The sequence below is a fragment of the Falco naumanni genome, chromosome 4 (genome assembly GCF_017639655.2).
Source record: "Falco naumanni isolate bFalNau1 chromosome 4, bFalNau1.pat, whole genome shotgun sequence".
Taxonomy (NCBI): Eukaryota; Metazoa; Chordata; class Aves; order Falconiformes; family Falconidae; genus Falco; species Falco naumanni.
In genome coordinates, this window is record NC_054057.1 from 24,988,119 (window position 1) to 25,006,687 (window position 18,569).

Below are 18,569 nucleotides of genomic sequence, written 5' to 3' on the forward strand. Positions count from 1 at the left end.
TCTAGTGGTTAAGACGGTATAAACTCCAAAGGATGCTGGAATTTCATGAGTATAATCCTGGATGCCAATGTTACGATGTCTGACAAGGACTAAATGGTCACTGTAGCTTCTCTTTAAGTGAGTATATTAAACGAGATTGTTGCCATTTTGCTGACCTGGATAAGTAAATTCCAAAGCTGTTATGGAGAAAGAATGGGGTTGCAGTTTCTGTTTCCTAGAAAGTCAGACTGAAACAGAGAAACAACTGAACAAAAATTACACTGAAAGGCTCTTCCAGAGACCAGTGTTAGCTTAATAGTTCTTCTATGGCCTGAAAACACAATTGCAATACGACGTGTGAATAAAAACCTCACAGAGCATTCTGCAATGCATGGTAAATAGCACTGAAGACAGGGAAGTAATAACAATCATTACTGGGCCGGTAGCATGGGAGAACTGCAGGATGTGGTGCCTGACAGCGCTGAAACCTGCAGGTCTGAGGTCTGTTAAGGGAGGTGACAAAAACAGTGATTCCTATACATGTTAGCTCGACTATTACAAGACTTGAAGGGAGCTTATGAAAATCCTGTATCAAATTGTGGTAGCTTGCTTTTTTTTTATTAGAGATTAAAATAAAATAAAATTAAATTTAAAAAATAAAATAAAATGGATTACTGAGGAAGAATTGTAGAGTCTCTACAAAGAGGGTGAGCAGCCTCAGACCTAACAAGCAAGGAAAGACTCAATTATGGCTTCCTCAGAGGGCAGCCACTGCTCACCTTTCAGGCCAAGAAGGAAAGCATCATCATGGCTGTAAAGAATTGTCACTTGAAGAGAGACTGGAAAATATAAGGAACCACCCTGCAATGGAAAGTATCGAAGCACTGAAAAGAAATGAAAGACAGCACCTACCTCTCTAGAAAAAAAATATATAAGAAGTTTTTTTTATTTGGGGCAAAATCTCATCTGTCAAGCAGATCAGTATTGCGGTCAGCCTAAGGAATGCTCAAGGACTCAGAGGGTTGGAGCTGTGAGAGGGAATTCACATGCACCAAACACGGCCTTGGAAAATTTGGGGATCCCTGCTCCGCCTGGATCCCTGCTCATCGAGTCCTACCATCATTGTCTGATGTTTTTTGTTTGCTCCTGTATGGCTAACCTGTGTGTCAAAATAATCTGAAAAGCAGACTAAAAGGAAAACTATATGTGCATGGCTGCATAGTGCTTTGAGTGGAACAAGTGACAGCACTAAAGCAAGGCTGGTCACATTTGTGGTGACATTCATGCCTGAGTGGTTGTTGCTTCTGACAGGGATGGGTGGTGACAGAAAAAAAATAGAAAGAGTGAGGCAGGGAGTACTAATCAATTAGAAACAACTTTGACTAGAATACAACAGCACCAGTACTGCAGACCTTCTTGTTGGTGACAAATGATGTTGTACAGAGGTAGCCTCAACATGTGGCATATTCCAAAAGACAGAGCCTAGTACAGAGAACAGTGTTTCCACATTTTCACCTTTCTCACTGATCCACGATGCTGTTTAGGTTTATTATAGCTGTTTTCTACCCAGAAGATTAAATCCTGGCCCTATGACGAACTTAAGCTAATTTAGGAATTTGTGCTCTGTTCTCCTCCTGTTGTGAATCTTCACTCAGCATTAACATGGACGTCTAAAGTGAAATCACTTTCTTAAAAAAAAAGATTCTTTTCAGAGATTTGAATTGTCTGTCAATGATTTTGCATTTCCTGCATAAATCTCACTAAGAAAATGACAGATGAAGACCTGTATCTCCTTCATACACAGCATTTTTCATTAATCTTGTACTTTAAATTGCCAGTCCTAGCCTGGGATTTGGCACACCAAATTGGGCTGTTTCTGCCAGCTGTCTTGTCCTCATTAATGAGGATTTCTGCACCATTAATGAAGACTTAGTTAATTTTGAAAAGGACACTCGATTTAGTAAAACATCCAGATTTCTTTCTCCCACAGCAATGAAGCATCACTGGAAATAAGACAAGGAACAAACATTCATTTGACTCCAAGGCAAGTCAAAATGTGCATCCCAAGCCAATTAGGAAGTTCTCAGCACTACCTTGGCACTATTCAACAACTAGCACCATTATGCACATGATGAAGAAGAAAATATGTAAAGGCACAGAAATGGGGCGGGAGAGGGGAGACAATTGTTTCTCCCTGTTAATGGCCCAAAAGATCCTATATGGCTACTTGTTTTTTTGAACATCCAATTCTTAGTCCAGGTTAGACCTGGGGAAAAAACTTTGTCTTGCAGTTACTCAAGACTTGGCTACACAAAGCCACAGTGGACTAGACCTGGTGTCGCTGGTGGTCCTGCTTTGAGGGGGTGGCAGGACTGGATGATCCCCAGAGGTCCCTTCTGACCGTTGTGTACCAAGGGGGCCAACAGCACAAGGATCGGGAGGGAAGGGTGCCTGTGGCTCCCTGAGGAGACTTGAAGCCATCCTGCTATCTTACTGCACACAAGTGTGTCTTCTAAAATAGCAGGGGAGTTTAAGGCTCAGCAGCCTCTAGCAATAGTGTGATTTCTCTTTCCTGAGAGAGGAAGTGGAAAGAAGTAAGCAAACAGAGACTGTTGAAGCAAAAGTTTCCATCATCTGCACGCTCTATTCTGCCCCAATGCTCTCTTCAGCTTTCTCCAATTTAGGGGCTTCTCAGCACAACTCCCTCTCCCATCCCCATCCCGCTTAGGAGAGCTGCTCCCACCCACACCCTAGCTCTGCCTTTACAGGAGTCCACAGTGCACATTCCTAAGAAATGCATTTCTTGTGCCCATCTCCAAATGAAGATGCCTGCCCCCCTCCCATTTTGAGAATCATTGTCTTTCTCATTTTACTGCTTCTTCCAAACACTTACAACTTTCTGAGAGTCCCTTTGAAATTTTCACCTTGATTTATAATCATTTCATGCAACTTCCCAAATAACACTATCCAGTCCAATACCACGTTCTATTCCTATTGTATACAATGATTTATTTTGACATCTGTATGGGAAATGACTATGATACATTCTCAAATTCCTTCAGCAAGTTGTAAGTCATTTATGAATCCACTCTCCCTTCATCACAAAAGCAGGATGAAATGCAGAAATATGTCTCAATGTTTCCAGCCAGCATCCTTTCTTTTCTTTCCCATCGCCTGCTGTGCAGCTAGATGACCCCTCACAACTTTCCACCAACAAACTGGAAGCACTCTTGGTGCTTCTCCATGTTAAATTACAATCCTGTAAATTATCATATGAGATAAATAGAAAACAAAATAAAAATCTTATTTACAGCCAGTGCAGACTATTTTATCAAAGGAAATAGTTGTTGCCATTTTTTTCTGAGAGACAGGAGAAGCATCCAGAGGAACTTCAGTGTTGCCTCAAAGCTGCTGGCTCTCATGTTTCTCTTGTTCTTTGGATCTCGTTGCTCCTTGCCCTCTCATGCTACTGTATATGCACATCTAGTGGAATTCATTTTGGGAATAAAGTTACAGTCTGGACCTGCTAAAGGGCCATGCAGAAAAATTTACTGCTTTGCATGTCTTTCAATCCCATCAGAAAAGGGCTGCAGTGGATGCAGCCCAGTCTCTTCGAAAAGTCCACATCATTGGGCTCCTCCTGAGCTGCTGCTCACAGCCAGCATGCTGGCACTGCTGCCCTCACCCACCAAGGATCCTGCGCTCCAGAGCCTTCTCCAAATGAGACTTGGAGGTTCCCGAGCTCAGGCTGGGGAAAGCAGTAACCCTGGATGGCACTCCAGATCCCGGTCCTTTCTCACACTCCTGGGCACTGAACCACATTATTCAGGATAGGCTGCATGCCCACGGTCCACTGCTTTTTGCATTTTCATAGGGACTTTAAAAAGAAAGAAAGAAAAATGGAAGCATGTAAGAAAAAGAGGTTTGGGACCTTTGTTTCCTGGCTGATAAAATATGATATTTTTTTTTTTTGTTATAGTAACACTCCAACAATGATGACGAACAGGAAAAGGAGCTCACAAAAGAAAGGAGCATTTTGATCGTCTACTCTACAAGCTTTTTTACAATACAAAATATGAAATCTAACTCACCAGGTTTTGCCATCTATCACAGATTGTCTTCTGTTATTGCTACACTTAAATAGAAAGTGCCACCATATTTTTTTTTTAAAAAAAAATTTCCTAAAGATGAGCATCAGACATGCATATAAACCATTAATGAGACAAAGTCAGCTCATCCATATAATTTTGAGATTCAGCTTCTACTTAGTCAGCAGGGACTCCAAAGTACACCCTAAATATTACCACCTGCTACCTAATTATACCTTGATAAGTTCACTCTTGAATAATTTTAAAAGCTATTGCTTAGTGGGTTTATGGTCTCTGTCATCCCTATATTACATTGCACAGCCATTTTAATTCCCTGCAAGGAAAACAGAAAAGTGAGAGAGCAAAGAAGCCTAGTGAAAGGCGTGCAAGAACAGAAGATCTCGTTAGTGAATTATTTCAAATTAAACTATGCTATGCCCTTTCTTCCAACTAAGCACACAACCCCCCCCGCTGTTAGAAGTGGTGGTTTCTTAAAAGCCACAAGGTGGCAATGTTTCAGAACGTTCCTGAGATATCTTGAAAAACTATATTTACCAGTAAGTCATTATTACAATCATAAACATAAAAGACTATCCATAAAGCTGCCACCTAATGCACAGATTTGGAGGATGGCTAACATACATCCTGGTATGGTAGATGGTTGATGGTAGATGATCAATATACTACGGATGAACTGGATGCGTAGACGTGTACCATTTGACATCTTTCTATGGTTAACTGATTATTTTTGTTTAAATAAAGGAAAGGCAGGATATGTCATCAGCATAGAGTTTAATGAGGCATTTGATTCCACATGGAACATTATTAGTTACAATGGAGAAGGTAAGACATCTGAGAGGAATTAGGGGAAGGTGAAGTCTTGGCTAAAACAGAGGGAACAACGGGGAGCATGGAGTGCAGAAGCATCGGGCTGGGGGGTGGGTGTAAAGACACCATAAAACTGCTTGAAGGTACAAAGTTCACAGGACAGCATACAAGAAGTGATAAGGATGACAAAAACTCAGCAGTACATTGTGCCTTTCAGGTACTATCCATGAGATGAAATGAGTGGGAAACCTCTGCGTGTAAAAAAGCTTGATACCCACTGACAACTGAATGACTGTGGAGTATTCGCATGACGCTACCCTAAAAAGGCAGCTGCAATTCCAGAATGGACTGGAAGATTGCTAGTAGGATAACTGGAGATAGGCTCCACAAATCTTGTTGAAACGGGAACAAAAGCAGAGAAAAGAAATGTGGATGAACAAGGAAACTAGAAGTATAAAAAGCATAGTCTGTTTTCCTGGTTGCCCTCATATGTATCAAATCAGAATGCTTTAGAAATATATCAGTAAGGATTAATCTTCAGAAAGGCAAGCTAGCAGCATTGGCACCAGATATAAACTAGCAATGAATAAATGACTGCAGCATCAACCTACCATTATTTATTATTTATTATTTATTATTTATTATTTATTATTTATTATTTATTATTTATTATTTATTATTTATTTTTATGCCATATCCTTAGTATTAAGTCTCTTTGAAACCTAACTGGAAAAATTGAAGGTATCCAAAAAACCATCACAGAAAACTTGACAGGGAAAAGATGATACTCATTTCAGTTAATGGAAATCTTCCTACTGGAAGTGAACTCGATCAAGAAGAAACTGAATTCACACAACCCAAGAGTGCCTTTATACTTAAGGCATCTTTATTCGCCTCACCATAGTGCAGGCAAGTAGTCATACTGATACAATCAGACCATTCTCTAGAGCAGATAACTTTAAGCCCTCCTTATGCTTAGCAGGGAGGAAGGAACAGGTTTCTGAGGTACATTGCTACAAACAGTATTTTGTGACTCCAGCAGTGATTGCATCTTCAAAGTGACCCCTTCAAACTAAGTGTGGATCACTGCATTGTTTGTCCCTTCAGCAAAGGCAGAAACAGGTACAGGAAAACAAGGTAAGGCAGGGAAAAATACAGAGCAGTGGCAAAACTTTTTGCCTTTCTGCAGTGAACATGGGGAAGAAAAAGAAAGGTCTGAAACTTTCCCTAGGCGCAGCCACCAGTGACCACATAAGCAGCAATTATGGAATTGTATCCTTAAAACACACATTTCAAACATACTCTAACTCAGTGCTCTTCCTTTGAGGAACTGGAGTTAGGAGGTAAAGCATTAGTCTCAACACAAACTGCTTGTTTTAGTCTTGGTCACTGTTCTGTTCAAAAGCTGCATGGGTCAGACATGCTACCAACCACAGAAACATCCAGAGAAGGTTAGAGGGTACGGGAAGACAGTAATACGGTATACTTGAAACTACCTGCTATGAAAACAAACAAAAAAATGTCAAGTGGTAGTTTTCAAAGCTTATCTTATATATTAAACATTAGTTTAGTCCTTGTTTCGATCTATCACACTCCAGTAGAATTTTAATAAGTGAGTTCTTGAGGACACATCAATGAAGATGAAATTTTTTTTGGCACACAACAGCCACTGAACCTACTGTTCTAACTCTTCCCATGTGGAAAGAAAACATTTTGCCCATTCTTCTGCAGAGTCAGGAAGGTCAGGTTTCATCTTTCAGTGAAGTGATCCACCGTGATCATTTTTTTTTTAGTGAAATGATCAGTAGTACTGACAGCATGCATATGTGTTGAGTATCCATTTGTTAAATTTTTTATATTGAACAAATATAAATTTGTTAAAAACAAAAAGACACGCTTAAAACACAAATTCAAAAAAAATAGTTTCTTTTTAAAAAGGCTTTTCTGATTCCATTAAAGAGGGGCCTTAGAAATGAATAGAAGGAGTACCTGTCACCTGCCAGTGCTGTGACCTAAGGGAACACAGAAGGGCTAACTCAGTGCCCAGGCAGCCTGCAGCCCAGGCACAGGGGAGCTCTGGTTTGCTGGAGGCTGAAGTGCCGCACAGCGCAATGCCTTCCACTGCCAACAGGGCTAGGACGACAACCCTGTCACTGTCTCTCCCTTCTTGCCTTCTGAAGATGCTAGGAGGATGGCACTGCAAGCAGCATCAGCTTTGCCGGCGCTACCCCCTTGCAGGCTAAGTGGAAGAGCAGGCAGAGCCCCACCGACGTACCCTTCCTGCACCGAGTTTCCTTTGCCGTTACAGGTTCACCTCTTCCAGCCCACAGACACATCTGGTTTGTTCCAGCAATGGAACGCTGAATACCCGGACCAGGCATGTAGATACTCCTCAGGAAGTGACAGTCACAGAGCTCAACCTTCAGCAAGGCAGAGGCACCCCCTCTTCTGCCCTCACTAACCCTCCAGCCCCCAGCTAGTGGGATTTTCCCACAGAACGTGCTGGAGAAGGCACTGGCACTGTGGCCCTCTCTGCTTTTCCTCCACCCCACAAGATACGACATCCTCCTTCACCACACTCCTTCTCCAAAATCACGATAGCTCCACCAGCAGCACACTGGTACGTGGCAAACCTGCTGCGGCGTGGGGCCAGCACCGGGGAGCAAGGGAGGAAGGCTGCAGGCACTGCCTGTCCCCTGTCCTCACTGCTGGGGCACACAACGTCTGTGCCCGAGGGCCCAGGATGGGGGAACAACCGGAGGAACATTAAGGACACGATGCCACACCAGCACTTCACAGCGTAGCTGTCGCCAGATACAGCACCCGCTGAGAGCTGTGGTAGCCACTTGGTATCAGCACGTGCCTTTTCTTATTACAGATTTTTGCCAGCGGTAGAACAAGCAGGAACTCTTCAGTGAAGATAAACTTTTTGATTGCCAGTGATAGAAACTGAGCTTAGGAGTGGGTGTAAGCTGACTGAGGATTTAAAAAAAAAACAGGAACCTGAAGTCAAAAGCAATAATTTTAGAAGCTAAGTAAGCCATATGAATTGGTAAGCAGTTAGCATTTCCTTTTTCACAAACCACAGATGTCTTCAGTTTAGCAATATGAAAGCAAATCACAGCGCAAAACAGTAAAATGGAATAGATGCCAAAATCTCCAGAGACTAAGATACAATACTTTGCTTTGAAAAGTCTAGAATTTTTCTGATCTTGGTTAGAAAAACCTAAAAGGTTTTGTCCTTTGCTACTTGTCCTCATTTTGTCTTCACAGAGCAGGGAAGTGAGACTAACCCATCAGCAGAAAATCTCAGCGCCTTCCAAAGAGGAAAACACAAGGACCGACCACAAACATGCTAAGGAAGCAATGATTCTATTCACTCACTTAAAATAACAAGTGTGACTCAGATTTAGTTTGTTACTACATTGTCAAACTGGGAAATTCCTAATCAAATGTGCCTGAAAGGAAGCTAAACTCCAAATTAAATCAGTTTCTATTTCAGAGGTAACGGAGAACAGAAACCTTGGAAGGAATTTAAATTACATGACAGACAGTTCACTCTAGAATGGCAAACGTGAAAAAAAACTAATCCTAGAATTATATTTTTTTAATCAGTTAATGGGATGTGGTCTAGCTCTTTACCTTCACAGAAGTTTGACCAAAAGGAACAGGCAAAATATCTATGAGAGTACATGTATGCAAATAGCATATACTGTCACACACTGGAATGAAACCAAGGTGTCCAGCTCAGTATCCTGATCATTGAGATAATCTGTGCTTAAGCAGGAGCGTAGCAACTCAGGAACCATTTGGCAAACTGCAGGTGTGGCTGTGGCTGGGCCACTTGCTGTCATGTGAAGCATCTGTGTGGCAGAGCTGCTGGTTGAGGGTGGAACCACCTTGAGTTTTAAGAGCGGCACAGCAAAAGTTGCGTCAAGCTCGTGTTAAAGCATTAACTAGCTTTTTGTTATAGTTAAGACACTTCTAGAAGTGAAAACAATTCTACGGACAACAATAAAAATACACGTAAGAGAACTTTCCTAATGACATCTTAAAGCTCCCTATGAATTCAATTTGCTGAGGGAAGAACATCAAGGAATCACTCCCGAGGCTGCATTGTTTTATCCTGTGGCATCCTACTAAAATACATAATATTTCACAAGTGTCCACACAGCACTGATGGCATGGATATTGCTCTAAATTTAAAAATCAGACATAAGAAAGTACTTTTGAAGTGTCTGTCTTACTATTTAACTTAAGGATTTGAGGCACTATAGCCAGTGTTCTTCTTACCTATGATAATTTGCCTTAGCAACTGTTATCCACAATATTAGCTATTGAAAACTGTATGGTAGTGTATTTTTAATCACCTAGTGACAGGCCTGCGTGCTCTTATTCTGCCTCCTCCTCATTCTCTCTAATGGAACGTAGATGGAGCAAGTAGAAACGATAAACCGAAAAATTCACAAGAGTCAAACAACATCAGCATATGTAACTGACAGTCGTTTGAAGCAGAAAATATTTGAAATTTCCAAACATTTACTTTAAAACTTCTAACAGCCAAAGTATCAACAGATTTTAGAATGATATAACTACTATTTTTTAACTTACCTATTTCTTGTCTACTCTAGTCAATGTAAGCCAGCACCCATTACAGCATGTAAGAGCTTAACATACGTCGCATGATTACAAAAAAACCCAAAACCCTGCATTAAAAAGCAGCCTAAACATCCCCTGATACACTGAGTATGAGTATATACCTTATACTAAAACCCAAAGTTCATATACCCTATTGCCTTCTTTAAAAATCTGCTCACTTGCCATAGTTCATACCTTGTATGAAAAAATGAAATGGCTGATAACTAATTTAATTGACGTATTTACTGTGCTCATTTTGGCTGGGATAGAATTAATTTTCTTCATAGTAGCTAGTATGGGGCTATGTTTTGGATCTGTGCTGGGAACAGCGTTGATAAGGCAGAGATGTTTTCATTACTGCTGAGGGTGCCTGCACAGAGCCGAGGGCTGTTCTGCCTCTCACCCCACCCGCAGCGAGCAGGCTGGGGGGCACAAGGGGCTGGGAGGGGCACGGCTGGGACAGCTGCCCCCAGCAGACCCATGCATAGGGTCTGTTGCATAGGACACCGTGCTCAGCAAAAAGCTGGGGGAAGAAGAGGGAAGGGGGGGACATTCAGAGTGATGGCGTTTGCCTTCCCAAGCCCCCGCTGGGCATGCGGGAGCCCTGCTGCCCGGGGGTCTGAGCCCCTCGTGCCCATGGGAGGCGGTGGGTGAACCCCCCCTTTTGCCGTGCTGTGCGCGCAGCTCCTGCTTTACCCATTAAACTGTTTTTACCTCAACCCACGATTTTTCTAATTTTTACTCCCCTGATTCTCTCCCCCATCCCCCTGGGGGGAGTGAGTGAGTGGCTGTGTGGGGCTTTCTTGCCAGCTGGGGTTAAACTACGACACTTGCTAACATCAGGAAGCTTTCAGGGGATGAAATGAAGTTAAACCAAATTGTTACAGAGCTGATCTGGCCTCCTGTTTTAAATGTTTTAAATACTTTTATAGATTTTCCTATGATTTAATTTTGCAAATTAAAGGCATGTGGGTAGAGTAATGCAATTATAATGCAATTAAAATGCAGGTACTTTGTACGACTTACAACTGTGTGGGTTTTTTGTGCATTACTGAGTTTCTGCACTTTGACATTTCAGGTCCAGTTGCAAGGCACCTCTCTTTAATCACACAGCTGAGCTTACGTGTCCCCCTGGTAACCACTCCCAGGGAAAAAACTCATCTTCAGCAAGGTGTTCAGGACAGAAGGGATGAACTACCCTTGCATGTGTCTACTAAGGATTACTGCCTATAAATTAAAAGGTTAGATTACAAGCCTCACTTTCACTTGGCCAGAGTTAGGTAAGAAGAACCCCAACAGCATGCCAAACAACACAGGTTCTAGCACTAACCACTTTCACATGAGAGGCTTATTCTGCATAGAGAGGTGCAACAGAGCTGTAAAATCAGAACACATATATTTGTTTTCTATACCCTGCCTTGCAAGGGATAACAAGCGGTTCCTAATGGTTTCAGGTGGAAGCTGAAGCCTTCCACCTGGAGCTCTGCAATTAACTTGAGTACCCTCAGATTTATTATCTGCTGTATGAAGGATAAACACTTGCATGACTATTGTATGACTGGGGTCTAACAGATGCTAGTCGCTGGAAAGTGTCTGGGCAATTATTGCTGTGTGGGAGGGAGAAACTTGCCTCTGCAACTGAACAAGGTGGAAGATGGACCAGTGGTGCTCTGCAGCTGCATAAAGGGAGTCAACAGGTCAGCTCAGCTCTGTGTAAGGATCTAAGCAGCCAAAGGTGGCAAACGAAGCAAAGAGCAGGTCTAGCTCCCATCTGTGCTGCTGCTGCTATCTGGGTAAGAGGCACTGCTGGCCAGCCTGCACGGGTGGGCGTGAAGCCCAGCAGTTCAAACCTAGAGCCTGCAATGCTCCAAATTTTCCCTTCTCCCTGACCCTAGAAAAGAAAAAAAACAGCTATTTGAAGGTGGACTTTCCTGTGTAAGGTTGTGATTTGATGACACAATACATTCAATTTTAAGCCTCCTTGTAAGACAGAATATAGTACTAATATGGTGCAGGTTCACTCTGTCAGCTAAAATTAGTTAGTTCACCTATGTTTTACAAAGATTATATCAGCTAGTTTTTTGGGGGGGATCAGGTTATCAACGCTCGTGCTGCAAGATGTGTAAAATCAGGATCAACTCCCTGTTGCACACTAGATAATTTGACAAGAACATGTTTTTTCTGCCTACACATGATCCAGATGAAATTTTTGCTGCAGGGCAATTTGCTGATGCACAGAGCCAGCGTGAATGATTATGGAAACACGGCCTGTGTTTTAATGATAGAGTTCATGTTTTCTTTGGCATTGCAATGAGAAAAGATGCAAGATCCTGAGAATAAAAAGTATGGGAAACATGAAGAGAACCTGATTATGCATTGATAAGCATGCTGTTAGGCACCCTAGAAATTACTTCTGCCTGAGGCTGTGCAAATAACTAATTCTTCAGTTTGGCTGCTGAACTGGAAGAAAAAAAAAACAACCCAAATGAAAGTCCAACATGGTCTGCTTTATTCAAATTCTTTTTTTTCCCTTTTTTCATAAATGCTTGAAATCAAACATAATGGAATAAAACCATCAGAAAGTTGCTGCGGGTGTCATCCTTTTACCCAAAGGTACAGGAGGTAGCACACATATCCAAAACGTGTAATATCTAGATTGAATTGTTTTGAAGGGGGATCTTCAACTCAGCAGAGAATAGGAACCCAAAATGTCCTAAGCAGCAGTTCAAAGTATTCTGCACTGAGACTCGTGGTATCTTTTGCTGACAAAAGTTCATTTTCCATAGATAGTTATTAATCAAATCTCAGCCATGTCCCAACTACTATAAATGCAATGTTAAGGATACTGCCCTAAAATGCAGCAGACACTTGGAAGGCATACACATATACATGCAGACATTTATATGCACAATTCAGCATTGCATAAAGAGAATTTCACTAGTTTCAAACACTCTGGTGAAGAGGTACAGTAGCACAGGATGGAGCAACACCGAGGTGCTTGCTTGTCTCCCAGAACCAGCAGCAGTGCAGCAGCATGGTGTTGTACCAGCAAAGGGAACAACCCTACCTCTCAGCAAAACTGATCAGGCTACCTGGAGTGCCATGCTTCTGGCCCTGAATCTAGCCACAGAGCCGGCTGTCTCAGCCTGGTGCCTCCCAGTTCCCTGTTGTTTTTAGTGCCTCCTTCAGCTTCTCACATTAAAGCATGTAATAAACTTCATGCATTGTAGTGGAGTACACGACTATTTCATGAAAGACGGGTGCCACCCCTAAATATATCCTTCAAAACCAGTGGTTTGAGTGACAGACTAAATATGAATTCACAAATAGGTTCTAAGATAGCCAATACACCATTCTGGACTTTGCCATTCTCCAGTTGTTCTCCCACCATCACATTCTAATTGTGAGCACGTACAAAAGTCACGTTTAGGAGGGAAGGAAAAACCTAAACAAGCTGCTTGAAAGATTGTCTTTGTTTTGTAAATATATTTGCAGGTACTTATGCAATTAAAGACCAGTGATGATATCTAAGCTGGTTTTGTGGGCTTTGGAGGTTTGCATGAAGTCAAACATTCTTCCAGCCTTCCTCATATGAAAACAGCAAGCAATTTTCACATCAGCCTGTGCTGCAGCAAGTGCATTTCACTGATGGAAACTAAATGCTTTATCTCCAAACCCAATGCATGAATATGCATTAAAATATTCTTATTGTTGGCAGGGCCGGGGGAAATGTAAGTAAGATTTGTTACGAAGTCAGCAAGATCGGGGTAGGAAACAGCTTCCATCAGGAGACTCAACAGGCTGCAATTCTGCAGCTTGGAAAGAGATGAACAGGGTTATGAGATGTGTCTACAGCACTGAGAGTAGCATAGAAAAGGTTACTGTAGAATGATTACTCATAATTTATCACAGAAATAAGAGCTGGAGGGAACCCAATCAAGTCATCAGACAAGTCTATGACAAATAAAAGGAAGCTCTGTTTCATAGAGTGTGCAATTAGAGTGAAATTCCCCATCCCAAAACTATGAGGACAAAACTAAACGCACACTGGAAGAGAGACTCAGAAAATGGGTGGCTATAAACACAGGGGTCCGGTTGCACTTCAGATTTAGACAGGCTCAGAGTCAGAATGCTACTGCTTCCTTGAGCACCACTTCAGGAGCCACCACATGGAGAATTGATATCTGGAGAGCCACAGCTTCCTTAATGGTTTCCCCTCTGCATCAGATGGCGAGCAGCCTCCAGCAGCAGCAGATTGCTGCTTTCTCTACGCTGAACGGATCCCCCATTCCCCATCCTCCCTGCTTGCTCCTTTCTGGCTTGCTTGGGAAGGAGTGAAGCTGCCTGGAGGCTGCTCTCAGGATGGGTAGGGACAGCTACCGCTGGGAGCCCTCCAGGGAGCAGGGTGACAACGCCTTGCTTGTTGCATGGGCAAAGGATGATCTGAACAAGCACAGCTCCAGGGAACAGGACCCACCACCTCACAATATTTATTCTCGCTCCGCAGAGGATGGTCTTACTGCTGAGATTCGTAGACAGCAAGAGAAGCAGCTTATCCCAAGTGAATGATTGTAATTATTTGCTCATGGTCTAAAACTTGGGTTTTGGTGTAACCCTGGGATTGCAGGCTAACATTCAGCCACATAACGAATGATGCAACCGTTGAGGCCAGTTACTTGTTGTAACCACAGAGAACAGAGAGTAGGATGAACATTAAACTGACTTTCAAAATAAACAGAGTCCGTCTGCTCCCTTACTCCCCAGCAACACTCCCAAAGCCTGCTTGCAGATTCCTCCATGACGACTCCAAAAATGCTACAACATGAGATCTTTGCCTTTGCTCATAAAAATAGATTTATCAAAATTATCAGGTGAGACCGTTACTACAAATGCATCCCATATGAGGAGATTCACTTATAAGTAGGGCACAGAGGAAGAAATCTCACTTACAGTTGCAGCTGTGGCATCTGTCTCACACAGTCAACACTTTAACTCCAGAAGGCTGTGTATGTTCAAAAGCCAAGAGTATGTTCTTTCCTTTCCCACTAGAGACTTGCAAAGAAATATCAGGGAAAGGTTTTAGCATTTTGGATTACAGTTCTCAATGTGAAAGGGCTATAGTATTTAGGTTAGAGCGTTCGAATGAAACAAGAAAGTCTGAAGAAAAAATTCCATTCTTTTTAACACGTAATGTTGGTACTTCAGGGAACAAAAGGAATGATCACAAAAATTGAACTAGGTCAGTAACGTCTCTTTTCCTCTCAAACATTCTTGAGTGTTGCCAGCTGGAAACTTCGGCTAAGTTATGCCACAGCAACTGCAGAATAATTCTGTAGCTTGTAATCACATCTTAATTCTCACCCTGGTTTTAGAAGTATACTGACGTAGTGTGAGAGCAGCCACAGCAAGGATTTTGGTGGTACTTTTGACAGGTAATTAGCATACTTAACCACTGCATTGAGTTTTGTACCGTGTTGCATAAAGTTAATTTCACATGTGTAGGAGAAAAGTGTATTCTCTTCACTGACCTCTATACTGCACTGGAAAAACATTTGCAGGATTCTCTAGGTATACTGTCAACCATAATGGTACTTATGTGTGATGGTTTGGGTTTCTTGGGTTTAGACATGCATGGATAAATTATAAAATAAGACAGATTGCTAACGTGTTATCAAGAGAAACACAAAAAAATCTATATTATTTTCATACTGGATCCCAGAAGTGGGTTTTCAAAGGCACAAATGGCAGGGTTGCCTAGATCCCACAAAAAATCACTCATGGCACAATTATGCTTTGAAAATTTGCAGCTTTGGATTGCAAAAGACCAGAATCAAACCTAACGGCCTTGATCCTAATACCATTTTTACACAGCCAGCAAAGATACAGTCATTCAAAGAAGATGCCTACTTACTCCAGAGTACATTCAGGTCACAAAAATGCATTCACTGAATCCGTAACAGAAAGTGCTTAAGGACCCACATTATTTCACGCATAGGAATAGACTTGCTAGAGAAACTGCAAAGGAAGGTGAGTAAAAGTGTGTGAGCTTTGAGGACACCAACATCTTGTATAGCAAGGTTTGAGAACCACTGAAGTCCTTTATTGACGTAAGTTACCATCATTCCACAGCAGTCAATGGAGTTACACCTATGTATTCCAGTGTGGCCGTCTTTTACTACCTAGACAGAAAGTAAAATGTAGTCCAAACCTTACGTATGAACACATCTTGGAAGGTTTAGGATTCAGACCTGTAAGTAACAACAGCAAGCTCCACAATATAGCAAGTTTTCTCATTGTTTCCAAATCTGTTTGGAAGATTGATTGATTGAAGATTGATTGATAAAACTGTGTGAAATACACCATCAAACTACTAAGGTGGCTTTTGAGAAAAAGAATAGATCACAGTTATACCACAGCTATTCATGTGTGTCAGTGCAGTCCCCTGCCCCCAAAATGTTGACTTTTGTTTATGAGTGTCATGAATGCAAACAAGTTACAACACACAGCCAGAAGTATTTACAGCGTATCTAACACCCACCCAAAAACATCCATGCAGAACACCCCCAGGATCCTAGATTGCAATAGCATGTTAGCTTTGCCTTAGCCCTAACATACATCCTCTCTGGTGCTCGAGCTGTCAGCAGCCGTGGGGCCAGCCTGCACCTTCTGTGCGCGGCAGATGAAGAGTGTGCATGCACTGGGGAGGAAGAGCTGCAGCAAGTGGGGCAGGCAGCACCCTCCCTTCACAATGGAAATGCACACATGCCGTGTCACACTCTGGGCAGCAATGCCCTGACTTGTGGTTCGCGTAACTACAGCCATCTTAGAAGAAAGAGAGAAAAAGTAGTAAGGCTTAGAAACTGACCTGTTTTTCATTTTCATCCTCCAGCCTCAGCCTGTCCTCAATGCAGTTCCTGGCCTGAAGGAATGCCTTCCTCTGAGCCCTTTCTGTCAAAATCCTCACAAAGACCCCATACAAATTTACACTGACAAAAAGGATTGCATTGGCCACAAGCTGTAAGAAAGAAAGAAAAATAAATGAATATTTTAAAATACAGATTTTTATGTTACATTTCTACTCAGCAAAATTACAAAAAAAAAAAAAAAAAAGAAGAAAAAAAAGGAAAAGCACAGTCTTTAAAAATTCTGCCTCGTTAGTCAAGCAGAGAAATTATTATAGCAGCTACCACACATCCGGGCTAGCAATACTGCATAATACAGAACTCTGCACCTATGAAAGTTAATTTCTCTTACAATGATCTGTAGCTTATCAATTTCATTCAGCATCGGTTCCTCCATCAGCCCATTGACAGATCTGTCCATCTAATAAGGAAAGCAGTATCTTCAGCATTTGTTCTGTTACAAGATGCCCAGAAGACCAACATTATTCTCCTAGGCCTTCATAAAGCAGGGATATTGTCCCTTTTTTAATAGTGGAGAAGCAAGGCGCTGCCAAAATCTGACTAAAACAAACGTGTGCCTGGGTGCCCCGAGCTTTTATATTGTGCAGATTACAACTGGAAAATTTGCTTCTCTTCCCATATCTATAATGTGATATACCATATTTTTCTGAGAAATCATCCAAAATATCATTGATGCTGTCCTGCAGCAGACCTCTCAGAAGGTGCTGAGTGCCTTCAAGTGATGGCCCTTGGCATAAACCAAGCCCCTCTGCAATGCTACAAGCAGAAGCAATGAATTAGTTTGGAATTACTTCTGTGAACAGTGCTTTGGTGAAGGACACATAAATGACCCAAATGCCCTTCTGGGTTTTTTTTAATGATTTTACAATATGTAATAAAGATAGTTAACTAACACAATAACTCAAGAGGGGGTTGCACACAACCCCTCTATCTAAGACAATCCTGTCCAAGTTTCTTGCCACATCTCTGATGTGTGAAACGTCTTCAGGTAGTAAATTTCACAGTGCAATGCAGTGTTTGTTTAGAAAGGAGGTAATAAGGCCTGTTTACCCAATATCTTTTCGGTCTTAATCTCCTTATTTACTCTAATTACTACCACAGCACCCACCATGATATGGATTCGCGGGACTCAGAAATCCTAAAATTTCACAAATCAGCTGGCACATAAATTGGCCAAGCTGGTAATAATAAGGGCAAAGACAGACACTACAGCAAGTAACAATTCCTATTAAATTCCTATGCACATAAAATAGTTTATAAAGACCACATAGCTGACATTTATTTCTTAATTCAAGGTATCTGTTTCAAGCTAGTACATCTCTATTGTTGCATGATCTGCCACTGTAAATTAGAGACCACTGCCCTTGTTTGCACTGCATGGTGACTCCAGCTGTGCCAACAACACAATCAAATCTTAAGAAACATAAAACCATTGACATTGTTGTAGAGAGTCCTTGCTGACTAATGGGACTAGGGTTAAGGGCTTGAATTCAGCCAATACGGTAAGCAGAGATCCAAAATGACATCCAGAAACTCCCTGCTGATTTTGGAGAGCCTTGGGAAATGTTTCACCCTACAAAAACAAGAAGGAAGTTTCTGGTATGTGTAACTCATGGCAGTGTACATCTCCACCTTCTTCATCTCAGTACAGTGGGGAGAACTGCGAGATTCATTCTAGGTGGGTACTCCAGAGCTTCATGGATCCACAAGTCCTCTAACTTTTACCTTCGCATCTGGTGGTTATAAGTTATCAGGACATCAATGACTTCCCTGCAGTCTCACCAGCACAAAATCAAGATACTCTGTGACAGTAAGGGGAGCTGTGCCTAGCACTAGTGTTTTATTTCTCCTCAGATACCCAAAAAGGAAACAGTTATCTCACAAGAGCTACCACTAGTGATAAATGGTGTTATGGCTTCCTCCTTAGAACTGCAAAACATTGCGTCAGGCGTCATCACAGATGCATTTCAATGTAAGAATCTTATATACCAGTTACTTACACGTCACTTCTCAGAGATAATATAGCTGGTAAACTCTGAAGATGAAAAGCAGTACACAAGCACATTATTTCATGATACAGGCTGAGCCTAAACAGTCTGCAATTCCTATCCTG

At 41.9% G+C, this 18,569-nt stretch overlaps 1 protein-coding gene across 2 annotated transcripts in view; it reads right to left on the bottom strand.

Moving 5' to 3' along the window:
* The window catches only part of ADCY1 (adenylate cyclase 1), a 154,327-nt gene that overhangs the window by 97,560 nt on the left and 38,198 nt on the right, over positions 1 to 18,569 (bottom strand). For both annotated transcript variants that reach the window (XR_005827515.1, XM_040591717.1), the window contains exon 2: positions 16,399 to 16,548. Coding sequence is in view for 1 of the 2 variants with exons in the window: in XM_040591717.1 (XP_040447651.1) it covers positions 16,399 to 16,548 (150 nt within the window). In the remaining variant the exon portion in view is untranslated. The remainder of the gene's footprint in view (positions 1 to 16,398; positions 16,549 to 18,569) is intronic.